The sequence below is a fragment of the Oncorhynchus kisutch genome, linkage group LG10, assembly GCF_002021735.2.
Source record: "Oncorhynchus kisutch isolate 150728-3 linkage group LG10, Okis_V2, whole genome shotgun sequence".
Lineage (NCBI taxonomy): Eukaryota > Metazoa > Chordata > Actinopteri > Salmoniformes > Salmonidae > Oncorhynchus > Oncorhynchus kisutch.
In genome coordinates this window covers 67293232-67308216 of record NC_034183.2, presented here as the reverse complement: position 1 = coordinate 67308216, position 14985 = coordinate 67293232, and the positions used below count along the sequence as shown (strand labels likewise).

The 14985-nt window shown below is 44.5% G+C and overlaps 2 protein-coding genes across 3 annotated transcripts; one reads left to right on the top strand and one right to left on the bottom strand.

Moving 5' to 3' along the window:
- The first annotated feature begins 241 nt into the window (after positions 1 to 241).
- Positions 242 to 7025, top strand: LOC109897641 (very-long-chain enoyl-CoA reductase). The gene is made up of 11 exons (XM_031834862.1): positions 242 to 761; positions 1584 to 1635; positions 2699 to 2743; positions 2904 to 3007; positions 3941 to 4056; positions 4334 to 4439; positions 4698 to 4770; positions 5250 to 5293; positions 5694 to 5751; positions 6070 to 6158; positions 6565 to 7025. The coding sequence occupies exons 1-11, from the start codon at positions 600 to 602 to the stop codon at positions 6736 to 6738; spliced, it is 1023 nt and encodes a 340-aa protein (XP_031690722.1). The 5' UTR covers positions 242 to 599; the 3' UTR covers positions 6739 to 7025.
- Positions 7026 to 7229: 204 nt separating this feature from the next.
- Positions 7230 to 14766, bottom strand: LOC109888269 (atherin). 2 transcript variants are annotated; one of them, XR_004211346.1, is made up of 7 exons: positions 14296 to 14766; positions 11727 to 12081; positions 10972 to 11169; positions 10784 to 10868; positions 10088 to 10202; positions 8706 to 9447; positions 7230 to 8314 (listed from the first exon to the last, which is right to left on the bottom strand). XR_004211346.1 is itself a non-coding variant. In XM_031834861.1 (6 exons), the coding sequence occupies exons 1-6, from the start codon at positions 14647 to 14649 to the stop codon at positions 9298 to 9300; spliced, it is 1257 nt and encodes a 418-aa protein (XP_031690721.1). In that variant the 5' UTR covers positions 14650 to 14766; the 3' UTR covers positions 7230 to 9297. The 2 variants fall into 2 exon arrangements, 1 of the variants encoding a protein (XP_031690721.1); XM_031834861.1 differs by having other exon boundaries at positions 7230 to 9447.
- Positions 14767 to 14985: the final 219 nt, after the last annotated feature.

Here is a 14985-nt window from a genome sequence, read left to right as displayed (position 1 = left end):
AGTGTGCGACAGTGTGACTTTGTGAGGAGCAGAGCTCAGCAGAGATGTGTCTAGGCTCTTCTGAGAGCAGAGAGGGATCTGTTTCTGAGTGGGGTTGTGTGTGGCTGACCAAGGGTACTGAGCTACTGCAGAACAGTGCAGAGCAAATCGGGCTTCTTATATTTAGCCTTGCGACGTGCTCGCTACGGATTATGTCTTGGGCGTCTCGGGTTTCGCCTTCAGTACGTTTGTGGGTGTGGACGGGGTCCGGTAACTAGTGGGAGGCCTCTCTTCAGGTGAGGAGGTGGTGGGTTACTGACGTTTAACCCCCTCTCATTCTATGGACATCTCACAGGCAACCTCTCTCTCTCTCTCTCCCACCCTCTTGTTTTCTTTACCTCTTTCTCACACCCTCACACAGGAAAAGGCTGTTTACGGTGACATAGTCGTTTCCCATTCTGGAAGGCTATTTGAAGGGTACAGATAGTAAGAAAATAGCCGTGTTAGACTACAGCTTCTAATCTGATACAAGTAGAGAACACTAACTAGGTTTTTGCAAAACATTGGAGGGACCTCATTTTAGTGCGGAGGCACATTGAGGTCGTAGTTCAAAAGGGGTCATGGATACACTGGCTTTAGAGGCGAAGGCAACTGGGCAAGAAAAGAAAAGTTCAGCCCCAAGACCAAGACCTAAACCACCCAAAAAGGCCAAAAGGATTGTTTACTTTGAGGTAGAAATCGTGGATGCAAAGACAAAGGAGAAGCTACTACTCTTGGACAAAGTGAGTGTGTGTGTGTGTGTGTGTGTGTGTGTGTGTGTGTGTGCGTGTGTGTGTGTGTGTGTGTGTGTGTGTGTGTGTGTGTGTGTGTGTGGCTGGCTGGCTGTGTCAATGTGTCTCATCAGTCACTGTCCATGTTCAATATTGTATTTGATACTGTACACTGAGAAAAATGACATTTACAAGTTTGAAATCATCAGTTGAGGTCTAATTACAGTCCTAGTAAAAGCCATAATACTGTCTGAAGTCAGAAGACACTTGTTTAGCTTAAGAATTTACAGAGTCATCCCTTTGACCGTACAGCCAGCTAATTTACAGTTCACAGATGCTATGGCAGATTCTACAGAGGTTGTGTTGCAGTTAGGAGGTGAAAATTCCCCCTGATCTTATAGGAATCTTCTGGGCGAGTTATGAGTTCTGTGTCAGCTCAGTGTCCTGAAGCCAGTGGGTGTCTTGAAGCCAACAGCAAGCACCATGTGTTGAGTGGCTTTTATGAATGTGAACATTTGTGTTGCAATGATAATTAATTATAGTTGAAATGCTGCATCATAGTCTCACAATTTCTTCAAGATATTTATTATGAAAACAGATATAGTTTCCTGTAACTGTAGGCTTCTTTAATTTGCCTTGGCTGTCTTCGCAGTGGGAATACATATGTTTGTGTTATAACATATGTACAGTATGTGGTATGGTACCAATTTCACAACTTCAAAAACAAATATCAAACTTTAGTCAATAAATCTATCTTGGATACATGTATTAGAGCCATAGCAGTAACACTAGCAGTATGTTTGCCTATGGATGATTGATTGTCTTTCTGAACAGGTTGAGCCAACTTCTACTATTTTGGATATTAAGGCTTTGTTCCACAAATCAAGTGAGTATGTGACAAAGTCCAGTTAAAATATAATCATTTAGCGGACGCTCTTATCCAGATCAACTTCCAGTCAGTGATGTAACAACATGAAATGTAAAACACTTTTGTAACGTGATCTACACTCTACACCAGGGATGGGCAACATTGATGGGGGTGGGGGCCCCAAAACATCTGAACTCATCAAGAGGGGCCGCAGTTGCTCTTGACAGCGGAGAGAAAATATTTAAGTTTTAGAGTTCCTTTTTGCAATTCTACACATTTTGCCATGGGGCGTAACAGAAATGTTGCAGCTTTAAAGCAAGTTTGCTGAAATTCTACACATTTTGCCATGGGGCGTAACAGAAATGTTGCAGCTTTAAAGCAAGTTTGCTGAAATTCTACACATTTTGCCATGGGGCGTAACAGAAATGTTGCAGCTTTAAAGCAAGTTCGCTGAAATTCTACACATTTTGCCATGGGGCGTAACAGAAATGTTGCAGCTTTAAAGCAAGTTCGCTGAAATTCTACACATTTTGCCATGGGGCGTAACAGAAATGTTGCAGCTTTAAAGCAAGTTTGCTGAAATTCTACACATTTTGCCATGTGGCGGAGAGAATATTTTGCAATTGTATAATTCATTTCATGCAATTCTACTCATTTTGTCATGGGGCGGAGAGGGAAATTGTTCCGAGGGCCTTCAAAAGGCCAGTGGACAAGAGGTGCTTTTGGAACCTAAAAGGGTTCTTCGGCCGTACCCATAGGAGAACCCTTTGAAGAACCCCAGTTAGTTCCAGGTAGAACTCTTTTGTTCCAAGTTTCGGTTCCATGTAGAACCCTTTCCACAGAGGGTTCTACATGGATGAAACCCAAAAGGTTTCTCCTATGAGGACAGCCAAAGAACCCTTCTGGAATGCATTTTTCTAAAGAGTGTAGATATGTACGATCCATATACAATATGTCATGATAATTATGAGGTTAGTCTCGCAATGCCATCTTCCCAAGTCTAGTTAATCATTCGGCTACTGGAAGGAAGCCTTGAAATGGAGGCTATTTTAAGCTTAATTAATTTCTATCTTCTTGTCAGATCCCCAGTGGTACCCAGCCAGACAGTCCTTACGCCTGGATCCTAGTAAGCCCACACCTCCCATGCATGATGCCTCAACTAATTACACAGACTAAAATGAGTGCTAGATATTGCTATACCAAAACCATATAAAGGTCTTATCTTCTGTGAAATGGTCCACAATGTCATGGCTGACTATAGCATTGTGCTCTGTCTTGCTCCACAGAGGGTAAGGGTCTGAAGGATGAGGATGTATTGCAGACACTTCCTGTTGGAACCACAGCCAGCTTCTACTTCTTTGACCTGGGGGCCCAGATCGCCTGGGGCACTGTAAGCAAATGCAAACACACACACACACACACACACACACACACACACACACACACACACACACACACACGTGTTACTGCACGCACACATGCACATATGCCCACCCACAATCAATCACCCACAAGTGCACACACACACAAATGCACTCATGTGCACAATCACACACACACACACATTATACTGCATATCTTGACATGTCTATACTGCATTTAAATATACACAGCCACACTCCCTCAATTAATCAACTATAGCCTTGCATATAAATATACACCCACACTGACAGATAGATTCACTGTCCTCTGGTTCGGTTTTCTATCACCTCCTAGCTCCTATGTCCTCTGTCCTAGGACACATAATCTCATGGCCCTATTTCCCCCACAGGTGTTTATCCCCCTGACCTCCTTTTCACCCTCCATTGCCACAGCCTCCTCAACCATTCTCCACAACCAACCACATGCATGTAACCATGCTCCATATCCTCAACCCTCTCACCCCTCATCCACCTGTGTCTGAACCCCCAGTGGAATAGGGTGATGCCAGTGTTGGGGGGTAGCGGGGTCCAATGTACTCCTTGCAGCCTGGCACCATAGCTGAGATCAACAGTAGCGATCAGTCACCCGTGCTGGGCCTGGACCCATGCCAGAGGTGTTGATTCAGAGATCTGTTTCATCACAAACTGACTGTCAGCTAAGCTGCCACATCTCTAGGGGAATGCTTGTGTTACATGCTCACTTGTTTTCTCTAATGCTCAATTACAAATCATCTACTTGCCCTCCTCCCTTGGCACTCCTGTAGATCTGAAATGATCGGATAGGTAAAAGCAATATAATAAAACTTCCATCCAGTCTATCAGAACGCAATAGGAATCTAGTACCACCTACCGATCCAATCAGCACCTACTTGTCTCACCTTTATGTCTTCCCCCCGTCTCAGGTCTTCCTATCAGAGTGTTACGGACCACTGCTCATCTACTTGATGTTCTACTTCCGCCTGCCTTTCATCTATGCCCCAAAGTATGACTTTAGCAGCAGCAAGCACTGGGTTGTACAGTGAGTGTCAAATTACTGCATTTTCAAGTGTCTATTCTATCTCTGTCACTGTACCTCACACTCTCCAAGTGATGATTACAGTGGCAGAATTAGGTCTGGTTGACTGGTGATGGTGTTGACAGTGAAGATAATGTAACCATGCTGCATCAGAGAAGCATGACAGCCATCTCGGACTGTCATAGAGACCAGTGAGTGAATGATGTAGTAATCAAAGCTAAATATGTGATGATAATAAGACGTAATCTATACTATGATCACTTTTCCCCTCCCGCTGCAGTTTGGCCTGCATGTGTCACTCCTTCCACTATGTGAAGAGAATCCTTGAGACGCTGTTCATCCACCGTATCTCCCATGGTACCATGCCACTGAGAAACATCTTCAAGGTGAGAAGATTGAATAAGGGAATCTCCAATCTGATTCTAAAATCAAATCAAATCAAATCAAATCTGATTCTAAAGAGGATTTGTGATCCCGTTTGATCCAGTGATATCTGATAATAGCAGTATTGTTTATCCTTTTATTTAATGGTTTACTTTCATGTGACATAGTTTCTAAACTTATTCTCAGGGGTAAACAGATTGTCGAATTAATGTATTATTATTCTGATGATTTGTACAAAACTGGTCCTGCTTCTTTTCCAGAACTGCAGTTATTACTGGTGTTTCGCAGCATGGATGGCCTACTACATCAACCATCCCCTCTATACACCACCCTGTAAGTCCTGTCTACCCTGAGGTGATGTCACTCACATCTAACCCATCTAATGCACACTCATCTCTACTCTGTCTGCTGGTTGCCAGGATGTTACAGAATACAGATGGTCATCTCTACTCTGTCTGAAGGTTGCCAGGATGTTACAGAAAACAGATGGTCATTTCTACTCTGTCTGAAGGTTGCCAGGATGTTACAGAAAACAGATGGTCATTTCTACTCTGTCTGAAGGTTGCCAGGATGTTACAGAATACAGATGGTCATCTCTACTCTGTCTGCTGGTTGCCAGGATGTTACAGAATACAGATGGTCATCTCTACTCTGTCTGCTGGTTGCCAGGATGTTACAGAATACAGATGGTCATCTCTACTCTGTCTGCTGGTTGCCAGGATGTTACAGAATGCAGATGGATCTTTCCATAATCCCTAATGACTTTCAATGTCCTTTCCCATGATACATCACACCTGCTTGTGTGTTTACAGACTACGGGCAACAGCAAGTGAAGACAGCACTCATTATATTCTTAGTAAGTATGCTTTAGTTAGTGTAATGAAGAATATATTTATTTTCATACCTAATGTTGTAATATATTAATTTAGTTGATTCTTTGTAGTGGAGTGGAGGCTACACAGTAGGCCCATTAGGCACAAATAATAGTCTCACCACCTGACACGTTCAGTCTGGGGACGAGGTTACACAATAATAACGTCATTAACATCAGTGCAATTTAGATCATCATTCCCAGCAGAGTAACAGTAATATCTTAATGGCGTTACTAAAGTTATCACATTGTTATTAGGTAAGTATAAGAGCAACTTAATGTAACGTTTCACCAGGAAATGTCACCAGGTTTTCTTTTGTTTTTGGTTAGAGTTGTGGCTGATTGAGCCCTTTGTCATGGGTTTATGTTTTCCTCATCCTCACAGTTCTGTCAGGTCGGAAACTTCTCCATCAACATCACTCTACGCAACCTCAAATGTCCAGGTGAGCTCCCATAGGCTCTTGCTTATCGTATTCATGCAGTGCAGTCCATTAGATATGTACTTTGAAAGTTAGCACACAAGGTTCCTAGGTTCCTTCCTTTCTAGGGAGTTTTTCCTAGCCACTGTGCTTCTGCATTGCTTGCTCTTTGGGGTTTTAGGCTGGGTATTTGTATACTTTGTGACAACTGATGATGTGAAAAGGGACATAATAAATACATTTGTTTTACTGATTAATTGACAAGCACTGCTTTACAGGAGCCCCCATGTTACCCTTTCCATGTTACCCTCTTTTTCTCCATTCTTTCTCATATTATCCCAGGTTCGAAGGTCAAGAAGATCCCACATCCAACTAAGAATCCATTCACCTGGATCTTCGCGTTGGTGTCTTGTCCCAACTATACATACGAGGTGAGGCTTTCTAGTAAAGAATGGTGAGTTGATTGAAATATTTGTATTTTAGGCTGGAAACACTTTGAAATTCAGTGTTTCACTTCCCCTCCTGGGGTTTGGAGATATAGTGATGCTGCCACCTTCTGGCCAATAGGTATCAAGCGATGTAACAGTACTACAGTGATGAGTTGGTGAGTACTGCACACAGGTGGCTGGTGCCACCTTAATTGGGGAGGACATGCTCATAGTAATGGCTGGAACAGAATAAATGGAACGTGTCAAACACATGGTTTCCTTGTGTTTGATACCATTCCATTTAGTCCATTCCAGCCATTATTGTCATCTGTCCTCCTCTCACCAGCCTCCTGTGGTCCTACATGTATAATATGTAGGAGTGTGTAACAGTGTATCTGGTCCTCTGCAGCTGGGGTCGTGGATGGGCTTCACAGTGATGACCCAATGCTTGCCGGTGGCTTTCTTCACCATCGTGGGCTTTGTCCTGATGACGGTGTGGGCCAGGGGAAAGCACCGAAACTACCGCAAGGAGTTCCGTGACTACCCCACCCTGCGCTCCCCTATACTGCCCTTCATCCTTTAGTCAGAGAGGGGCTGGTCCCACACATACCTTCACCCCTTTCAGCCCCACTGCAGTATACAGCCGGTGCTTCTGACTGGGTAGGTTGGAAGGAGTCGTTGGAATAAACTGTGACTGGTTTTGGGGAGTTGAAAACCCCCTTTTGATGACTTAAATGCAGATGAGTCTTAATCTGATGTAATGTGTACTACCGGTATCTACTGTACATGTCAATGTGTGGAGGCACAAATTAATGAAAAGAAATACACTTGTTTTACTAAAGTGGTGACTTAACTGTCGACTAAACTGTTCTGTTTGGTTTTGTATTATTTGTTGCATGTCATAGCTTGTCGTTTGAGGCCAGATTGAACGTGTCATTGTTTCAAGTAAGTTGAATCTAGCAGCATTCACACTGTGTAATGGTTGGGTTTCAGCCAGTAACACTAACCCATTGACTTATTCGTCTTACCGCTTATTATATACAAAGAGATAATAAATATCACACTACAAGAGTGGAAAAGACAATAACTTCATTTCCCCCCCTGGAAACAGGGCCAACATAGCAATTAACAGTGTGACATCAAACACGTAACAGATGGAAATATGGAATGTGACGTTGTTTCAAAAGCAGAAGCCACAAGGCAAAATTAAGAGACCTCATTGTAATCCTCTCAGATAACAACAATGTTGAATTTGATCAAGATGTCTACCATGTCGTGGGGAATTGTGTTGCTGTGTTGAGGTTGTAAACAAAGAAAACGTATTAGTGCTACAATGACACTTCCTAAAGTTATGAAGTACATTTTTTGGTTGGATAATTTTCCCTTAAAAAAAAAAGACCATCATTCAGTTGTTTCTCTCCCCTCAAACTGAAGCAGGCAGAAACATTGGGGCATTGAGCTACGTTGGTTCTGATCTGCCAGCCCATTTCAACTAGAATTCTGCTTCAAACTGTTTTAATTTTGTAGATGAAATCTAGGTTCATCCACAGTAGATTAAATTAGATTAATCTAAAATGTTTAGAGATTACGTGAACATAAATTAAGGGAAGAGGAATTCAGAAGGCAACCATACAAAGAACATATTATGTTGCCTTAGTTTAGCAGGTACTACATATTGCTATTTCGAAATGTTAGTGAAACAGATAACAACAGTAATAAAACCTAGGTCAGTACTGGTGCAGCCATGAGAACATCTGGAGACTAAGCTCCATTTCCTTTGCTGGTATAATGAGAGATTGACAACATCACTGACCTTTGATGAATCAACAAATTCATACTGTACCTTCTCAAATTAAATCAGTTCACATTGTCATCATAAAAGAAAAACAACATTGAGTTTCTAGATAAATGGAGGGTACCATATGACATGTCTTTAAAAAAATACTGTCTGAGTAAACAATGAAGAAATGCTAGAACCATATTTGCTGGAACAGATATTCCAAGTATACATGTTATTATTTTCTTGTGGAACTGACTCAGGGAGCACAGAAACCAGTCTTTTAAAGTAGGCTCCAGTGGTAGCCAAGTGTAGAGTCTGAGGAATCCAGAGAGAGTCTTTGGCTGCACTCACTGACCCGCCTCTTACAGAGCAGGCAGACCTCCCCTTAGAGAACAGGCAGACCTCCCCTTAGAGAACAGGCAGACCTCCCCTTAGAGAACAGGCAGACCTCCCCTTAGAGAACAGGCAGACCTCCCCTTAGAGAACAGGCAGACCTCCCCTTAGAGAACAGGCAGACCTCCCCTTAGAGAACAGGCAAACCTCCCCTTAGAGAACAGGCAAACCTCCCCTTAGAGAACAGGCAAACCTCCCCTTAGAGAACAGGCAGACCTCCCCTTAGAGAACAGGCAGACCTCCCCTTAGAGAACAGGCAGACCTCCCCTTAGAGAACAGGCAGACCTCCCCTTACAGAACAGGCAGACCTCCCCTTACAGAACAGGCAGACCTCCCCTTACAGAACAGGCAGACCTCCCCTTACAGAACAGGCAGACCTCCCCTTAGAGAACAGGCAGACCTCCCCTTAGAGAACAGGCAGACCTCCCCTTAGAGAACAGGCAGACCTCCCCTTAGAGAACAGGCAGACCTCCCCTTAGAGAACAGGCAGACCTCCCCTTACAGAACAGGCAGACCTCCCCTTACAGAACAGGCAGACCTCCCCTTACAGAACAGGCAGACCTCCCCTTACAGAACAGGCAGACCTCCCCTTACAGAACAGGCAGACCTCCCCTTACAGAACAGGCAGACCTCCACTTACAGAACAGGCAGACCTCCACTTGACTTCTATAGCGTCATTAGGCAGGATCCTAACATTCCTATGTGAGTTTAGAGAGGGGTCCTATAAAAGCAATACCACCAGAATGGGTCAGGTGACAGCAGTACCACAGAGAGGTGGAATGGAAGCCCACGTACACATGTTGATAATCACTGTCAAGGCCCAAGTCATGACCACGGTGTCCTTTTCCCCACACCTCATTGAATGGTTACAGAAGGTTCTAGAGATCCAGTGAACACAGTATGTGTGTATACTGTATGAATACATCTGCTCCTCAGAGGAGTGTGTTGTTCTGTTCCCCCCAACCGTGGTCAGAGATCATCCTCCTCATCCAGGAAGTGGGTCCTCTGCAGCATCTTCACGTGGCGCTCGTAGATCTTTAGGGCGGGTCCAAGTCTGATGGACAGGCCAGTTAACACGTCACTGCGCTGCATCAGGAGCAAGGACTTTCCATCAATTTCCTGTTGCGGGCGGAGAACAGATGGAGTGATTGAACTAACATCTAAATGTGGATTGGGGTGTGAACTAGTTACATCAAAGCAAATGCCTCCTAGTCTAGGGGGTACAGGATCTGTTGCTTTGGTTTATGGATGAGCACTTTCATATATTTTAATGAAAGCAATGCACATGTCATGTATATATTTCATGTATGCTTCATATCATTTAACTTATTATTTGCCCAAGCAATTTACCCAGGTCAAGAAACAACCACCAGCCCAGGGATACTCAAATACATTTTACAAGATGGACACTTTTAGAAATAAACAGGAGGTCGGGGGCCACGGGTCTGTGTGAAATCCAGCAGGCTGCCATTAAAGTGTCACTGCAATAGCCCGTAGGAACTTCACTTCAAACAGATCACTAAGAATTGGATAGGTGGTACTGTAATGCAATAAGGTCAAATCTTCACCTTGCCCACTGATAGGCTACGTGGAATGTTCACCATATTGATTATAATATACCCAACACTTTCACATCTCCAGGAGTGCCTAGGGGCTGTCTCTGGCTAGGTAGAGGCTGTCTCTGGACAGGGACTGTCTGAGCGGTTTTCTGAGTGTACAGATACCACCCCCATGTGGCAGTTTGAGGGACTGCACTGACCTGTGTTCTGAAAGCTACAGCCTGCTCTGGAAAGCCTGCAGCAGAGATGTAGGTGGCCACATCCGCCACGCTCCACAGCAATAGGTTCTGCCTCAGCGTCTCCTTCTTCACAGAGCTATGGGGGAGAGGATGGGGGAGATAGCGTGAGACACTGCAGACAAAATACAAGAAATGTGTCCTTTGGTTGACGCTGTTTCGTTTGAAGGTGCTATTTGAGGCTGATTGTGCCCCTTGGAGATATGGATGCACATTGGTTATGTCTGTATGATGTCTACATTGAAGTGAGTTGACGGCCGAGGAGGGGAGGAAAATGTTGACTTAAGGCGTGGTGGTTGAGGGATAAGGGATAAGTATATGGGGCGGCAGGTAGCCTAGTGGTTAAGAGCATTGGGCCAGTAACCGAAAGGTTGCTAGATCGAATCCCCGAGCTCACAAGGTAAAAATCTGTCATTCTGTCCCTGAACAAGGCATATAACCCATTGTTCCTAGGCCGTCATTGTAAATAAGAATTTGTTCTTAACTGACTTGCCTAGTTAAACAAAGGTTAAATTGAAAAAAAAAATGTAGCTGGGTGGGGGGGGGTGTATTTTGGGGTGGGAGGGTTAACAACAGTGTAACCAACATGTAATAAGGTACTTCGTGCACCAGCTTGTCCCCTTGTGTAGAAGCTGGTGTGTAATACATTAAGAGGCTCACATTTCTCTGTTTTTCACATCGTTCTTGACATCGTCTTGAGCCATCACGTAAGAGGCCACGTCCATCCCCTTCTTGTATTTAGCACCTGTAATAAATACAGTGGCCGGCAAACACAATATCCTAAACTGAAAATAGAAATATGAGAAACTAATACGAGAGACGGACATAGAATAGAGGGGAAAACCCACAGTCGTCAGAGGGAAAAGACAACGTCTTGGGCTGTCTGTCAGAACCCTTCATGGTCTCATCCACACCGTCAGGAACCAGTTGGTCAGAAGTGAGGTCACTCTCCTCCATCCTCACCCCATCCTCTCTCTCTCTCTTCACCAAGCTCTTCTGAACCCAGGGACAGGTCCCCGATGGCTGTACTATCGTCTTTAAAGCCCCTGAAGGAAGGAAGGAAGGAAAGAAGGAAGGAAAGAAGGAAGGAAAGAAGGAAGGAAAGAAGGAAAGAAGGAAAGAAAAAAAGAAAAGAAAAGAAAAGAAAAGAAAAGATGCCCAGTCATACATGGGCATAAACACACACATCAGCTTGAAACTGTCTCCTGGCATTGGATGCTTACACACTCACTATACTGTAACTCATTGCTAGTCAATACAACGCAAACCTACTCCTAAAACACGGTCTCTATCCAACATTAAGATACAACTGCAAACACAATTATATGTTAGTGTTTTCTCCAAAACATGTGTAACATGATAGTCTGTCCCTCCCTGGGCTTGAACCAGCAATCTTCTGTTCCCAACACCACAACACACTCACAAAGCTGTTACCCATTGCTCCACAGACACCATGGCCAGTGCAGAGCAAGGGAAACAACTAGGCTACTTCTAGGTCTCAGAGCGGGTGATGTCACCACTGGGCTGTACAGCTAACTAACTAGCCATTCCACATCGGCTACACTTATACACATAGTATGATCTGTTAACACAGCCTACTAACCAGTTCCTGTGTTGTTTCTCTGCATCCCTGAGGGTCCATGATCAGCAGGGCAGAAGGCAGAGTCACACACACAGTCATTCTGCCTGAGGGCCAGGGGACTAGAGGGGGACAGAGGGCTGGACCTCTTACTGGTCTTGCAGGTAGAGGGGCGGTCAGACACAGGGCTGTGGCCAGGGCGAGAGCCGCTGGGGGAGCAGGGGGCAGAGTAGGGGTGGGCAGCACCAGACCCCCCCTGCACAGCATCCTCACCCCCAGGAGAGGGAGAGGAGCCCTCATGGCCATCTTCATCAGCCCCCTCCTGTTCTTCCTCCTCTTCCATGGTGCTGTCTGTCTCCATTGACACTGGCAGCTCATTCTGGAACACACCCATTGCAACATAACAATTTGAAAAGATTCCCCATCCGTTGAGCTTTTTTTTGTATGTGAAAACATTCTAATCATACTCCCCCAAAATGATCCACCCCACTTTATATTGTGAAAAAGAAAGATCAGTTGGTTACTACATCAGTGACATTAATCAGGTGCCTAATTCACTAATAACATGCTTGAGAGTAACAGAAGGACAATTGATATTCTCAATACCCACAGAGAATATTAATTCAGATCATTTTTCATAAATGAACAATACAGTGGGAGTATCAATCTGATTGGCAGCTCAATGGCTATAGGCTAGTCTACATCCTTAAGTATTGACCCGTTTAGATCAACTAGGACAACAACAGCTCTGCTGGTAGTGATAAGTACAGCAGGAGAAGCAACATAGCCTACTCAGGCAAGGAAGGGGGAAGGGACAGCAGGCTACTGGAGGGGGAGGGAACTATTGGGGAGAGAGTGCCCCCCCCCCCGCCCTTTGTAGTGTCAGTTAATGATTGGATAGAAGTGGATAATGGCATTTTTTACTTAACTTAAATAAACATTATTCAAATTATTTAATTTAAACTGAATATCATGTCAACTGAGCCATGATACCTACACATTTTCTTCTGACCTCTCGCTAGAGCCGCAGTCAGGCAAACATTCATTCATTGGCCGATTTTGAACACAACTATGCCCACACCTGAAAGGAGAAACTCACGAGCGTGCCATAAACTGTAATCAGCGGGTTGAAAATGTGTTAGAGCGCACATAGTGTGCATTAGCGCGAGTCGACTCCTGATTATAGGAGACATGACATAAAGCCACGCTCATACAGATGTCGCAATAACCAGTCTTCATGTGACCGCTGTCGACAATAATTGCCATTGGAGGCCTTGTCCCCGTTGAGCACACAGGATGTTCACTCTGTTCGGAACTACAGCTGCGCTATTCGCCCACATTGTGTTCGGTATTCCAACCACAATTATTCATTCCAATATAGCTTAATATGGGTCACATAGAAGTTTATAAGTGTTATTCACAAAAGCACAAGGTTTATTGCACTCGCTTTGTCGTCGATGACTGTATATAAACGCAGAAATTAGCTTCTTCAGCCTGTGTGCGTGTCCAAAGCTACAACTAGCGGAGGCGCGAGTACGAGCGCTCAACTCAGCAGAGCCCGCCCCGCACCTCAGAGGCGCTTGAGTCAGACATTAAAGTTATTTTATTGGAGAATAGGCCTAACTACCATTCACATATTTTGACGGTTAATCATGAGATCCATTATTGAGATATGCAGAATATGCTATTTGGATCTGTCAATAATAGTTTTAATTAGATATATTGGCACAAAGGATAATACTTGACGCAATCTGCTACTTTTTCTTGTGAATATATAATACGCTACAACAGAGCGTAGACAACGTCACCCTTTTCTCCAATTATAATACAAAAGTGCGCAATGGAGGAGTCGCACGAAAGACTTCCCACTTCAGTCAGATAGAGCGCTCCCGAATCTATTCTAATGTGACCAATTCTAACCACGAAGCTCCCTCTATAGCAGCAATACCTTCAGTGGGGCTACTTTGACTTTGGGTCATTTTTTCCTGCGACAGACGCTCGTGAAACCCATTAAATAACGTGGCTTCATATCTAGCGGCGTGTTACTTATGAATACATCGACCGTCACCCCCTTAGTGAAATAACCCGAGCACAATGTCCCCCATTCGGTCACGCACATCCGAGGTATGACTTTCGCTTCGGCCCCCCTTCACTGAAAAGCTGAGTTTGGGCTTGAAAAGAGCCTTCGGCTTTAGGCTGTGGTTGTTGCCAATTCTGTCAATCGTGCGAGTTTTTGTGTCGATTAAAGCTGTAGAGCAAACAGCGCCCGGACAAACTCACTTCTACGCACAACCTATTTTTTTGTATTATTGCAAGCGCAGCTTCCATTGTTATTGGTAGGCTATTTTTCACCTCGGTCGCGCGAGGTAGCTACAGCCGCTCCCCGTCTGCGGCAGTTTGTTTCGGTGCACTTGCATTCATCACGCCACCCCTCCCTGAATAGAGAATCCCGCTCTACAACACCATTTCCCCAGCTACACCATATGCCTGCCCACTCATTATAAGAGTGAGGACGTGGGTCTGTTATCTTCTATGGGGAAGATGGACGGTGTGTCACGGCACGGGGTCACTGAAACAGGCTGCCTTGCGTTACCTCCAAATGCTCGGTCTCATCCTGGTCAAGGGGACCGAGCGCGCTGTCCCCGTTGCTCAAATCGGAGTGGTTAGCTTCTTCCACGGCAGTTCTTTTGGTCGTGTGATCATCCTTTTTCCTGCTTCTTCTGACTACTTTGGCTGCATTTCGATAGGAAATCGAGCCCTTGTAGTTAACTTTCAAGACTGTTTGCTCTTGGATCAGTTTCTCGAGTTCCTCGCTGGTTTGTTCTGGCGCTGATCCATGTCGTCTCCGGACCATTCGACAAATTCTTTCAAGGTCTGGTCTGGCTTTTCGCGACCGCAGTGAGTCAATAGTGTCCAAAATCCAATCGCGGTACATGGGTTCAGACATTCTCCTGGTTGGGGTCGTTCGTTCGTTTTTGCCTCAGTGCGTCAACCTTGTTGCGATCCGCGGCCCGAGTCCGGCTTTAGAGAAAAAAATTGAAACCTCGCTGTACGCTTGCGTTGTTGTGCGCTTTTAAGGTGACCCACTGGAGATAGAATCAAGCTCTACAGGAGATATTTAAGGTGGTATTTCGAAGTTAGTCCTAACGAGGCGCCCAAGTGTTCATTTATCATCACTTTAAAACACAAAACATTTAATACTTGTAATAAATTTGGTTTAAAAAAAAACATGTTTCATATAATATACAATCGGTGAGTCTAAGGATAAAATAACTTTTTCCCC

Excerpts from the sequence above, each read along its gene's own strand:
- LOC109897641 (XM_031834862.1), top strand. The coding sequence starts at position 600 with ATGGATACACTGGCTTTAGAGGCGAAGGCAACTGGGCAAGAAAAGAAA. Across the intron at positions 1,636-2,698 it reads GGCTTTGTTCCACAAATCAA|ATCCCCAGTGGTACCCAGCC; the intron begins GTGAGTATGTGA and ends TCTTCTTGTCAG. Across the intron at positions 4,440-4,697 it reads CACTGAGAAACATCTTCAAG|AACTGCAGTTATTACTGGTG; the intron begins GTGAGAAGATTG and ends CTTCTTTTCCAG.
- LOC109888269 (XM_031834861.1), bottom strand. The coding sequence starts at position 14,649 with ATGTCTGAACCCATGTACCGCGATTGGATTTTGGACACTATTGACTCA. Across the intron at positions 12,082-14,295 it reads ATGAGACCGAGCATTTGGAG|AATGAGCTGCCAGTGTCAAT; the intron begins GTAACGCAAGGC and ends GGTGTGTTCCAG. Across the intron at positions 9,448-10,087 it reads CTGTAGCTTTCAGAACACAG|GAAATTGATGGAAAGTCCTT; the intron begins GTCAGTGCAGTC and ends CGCCCGCAACAG.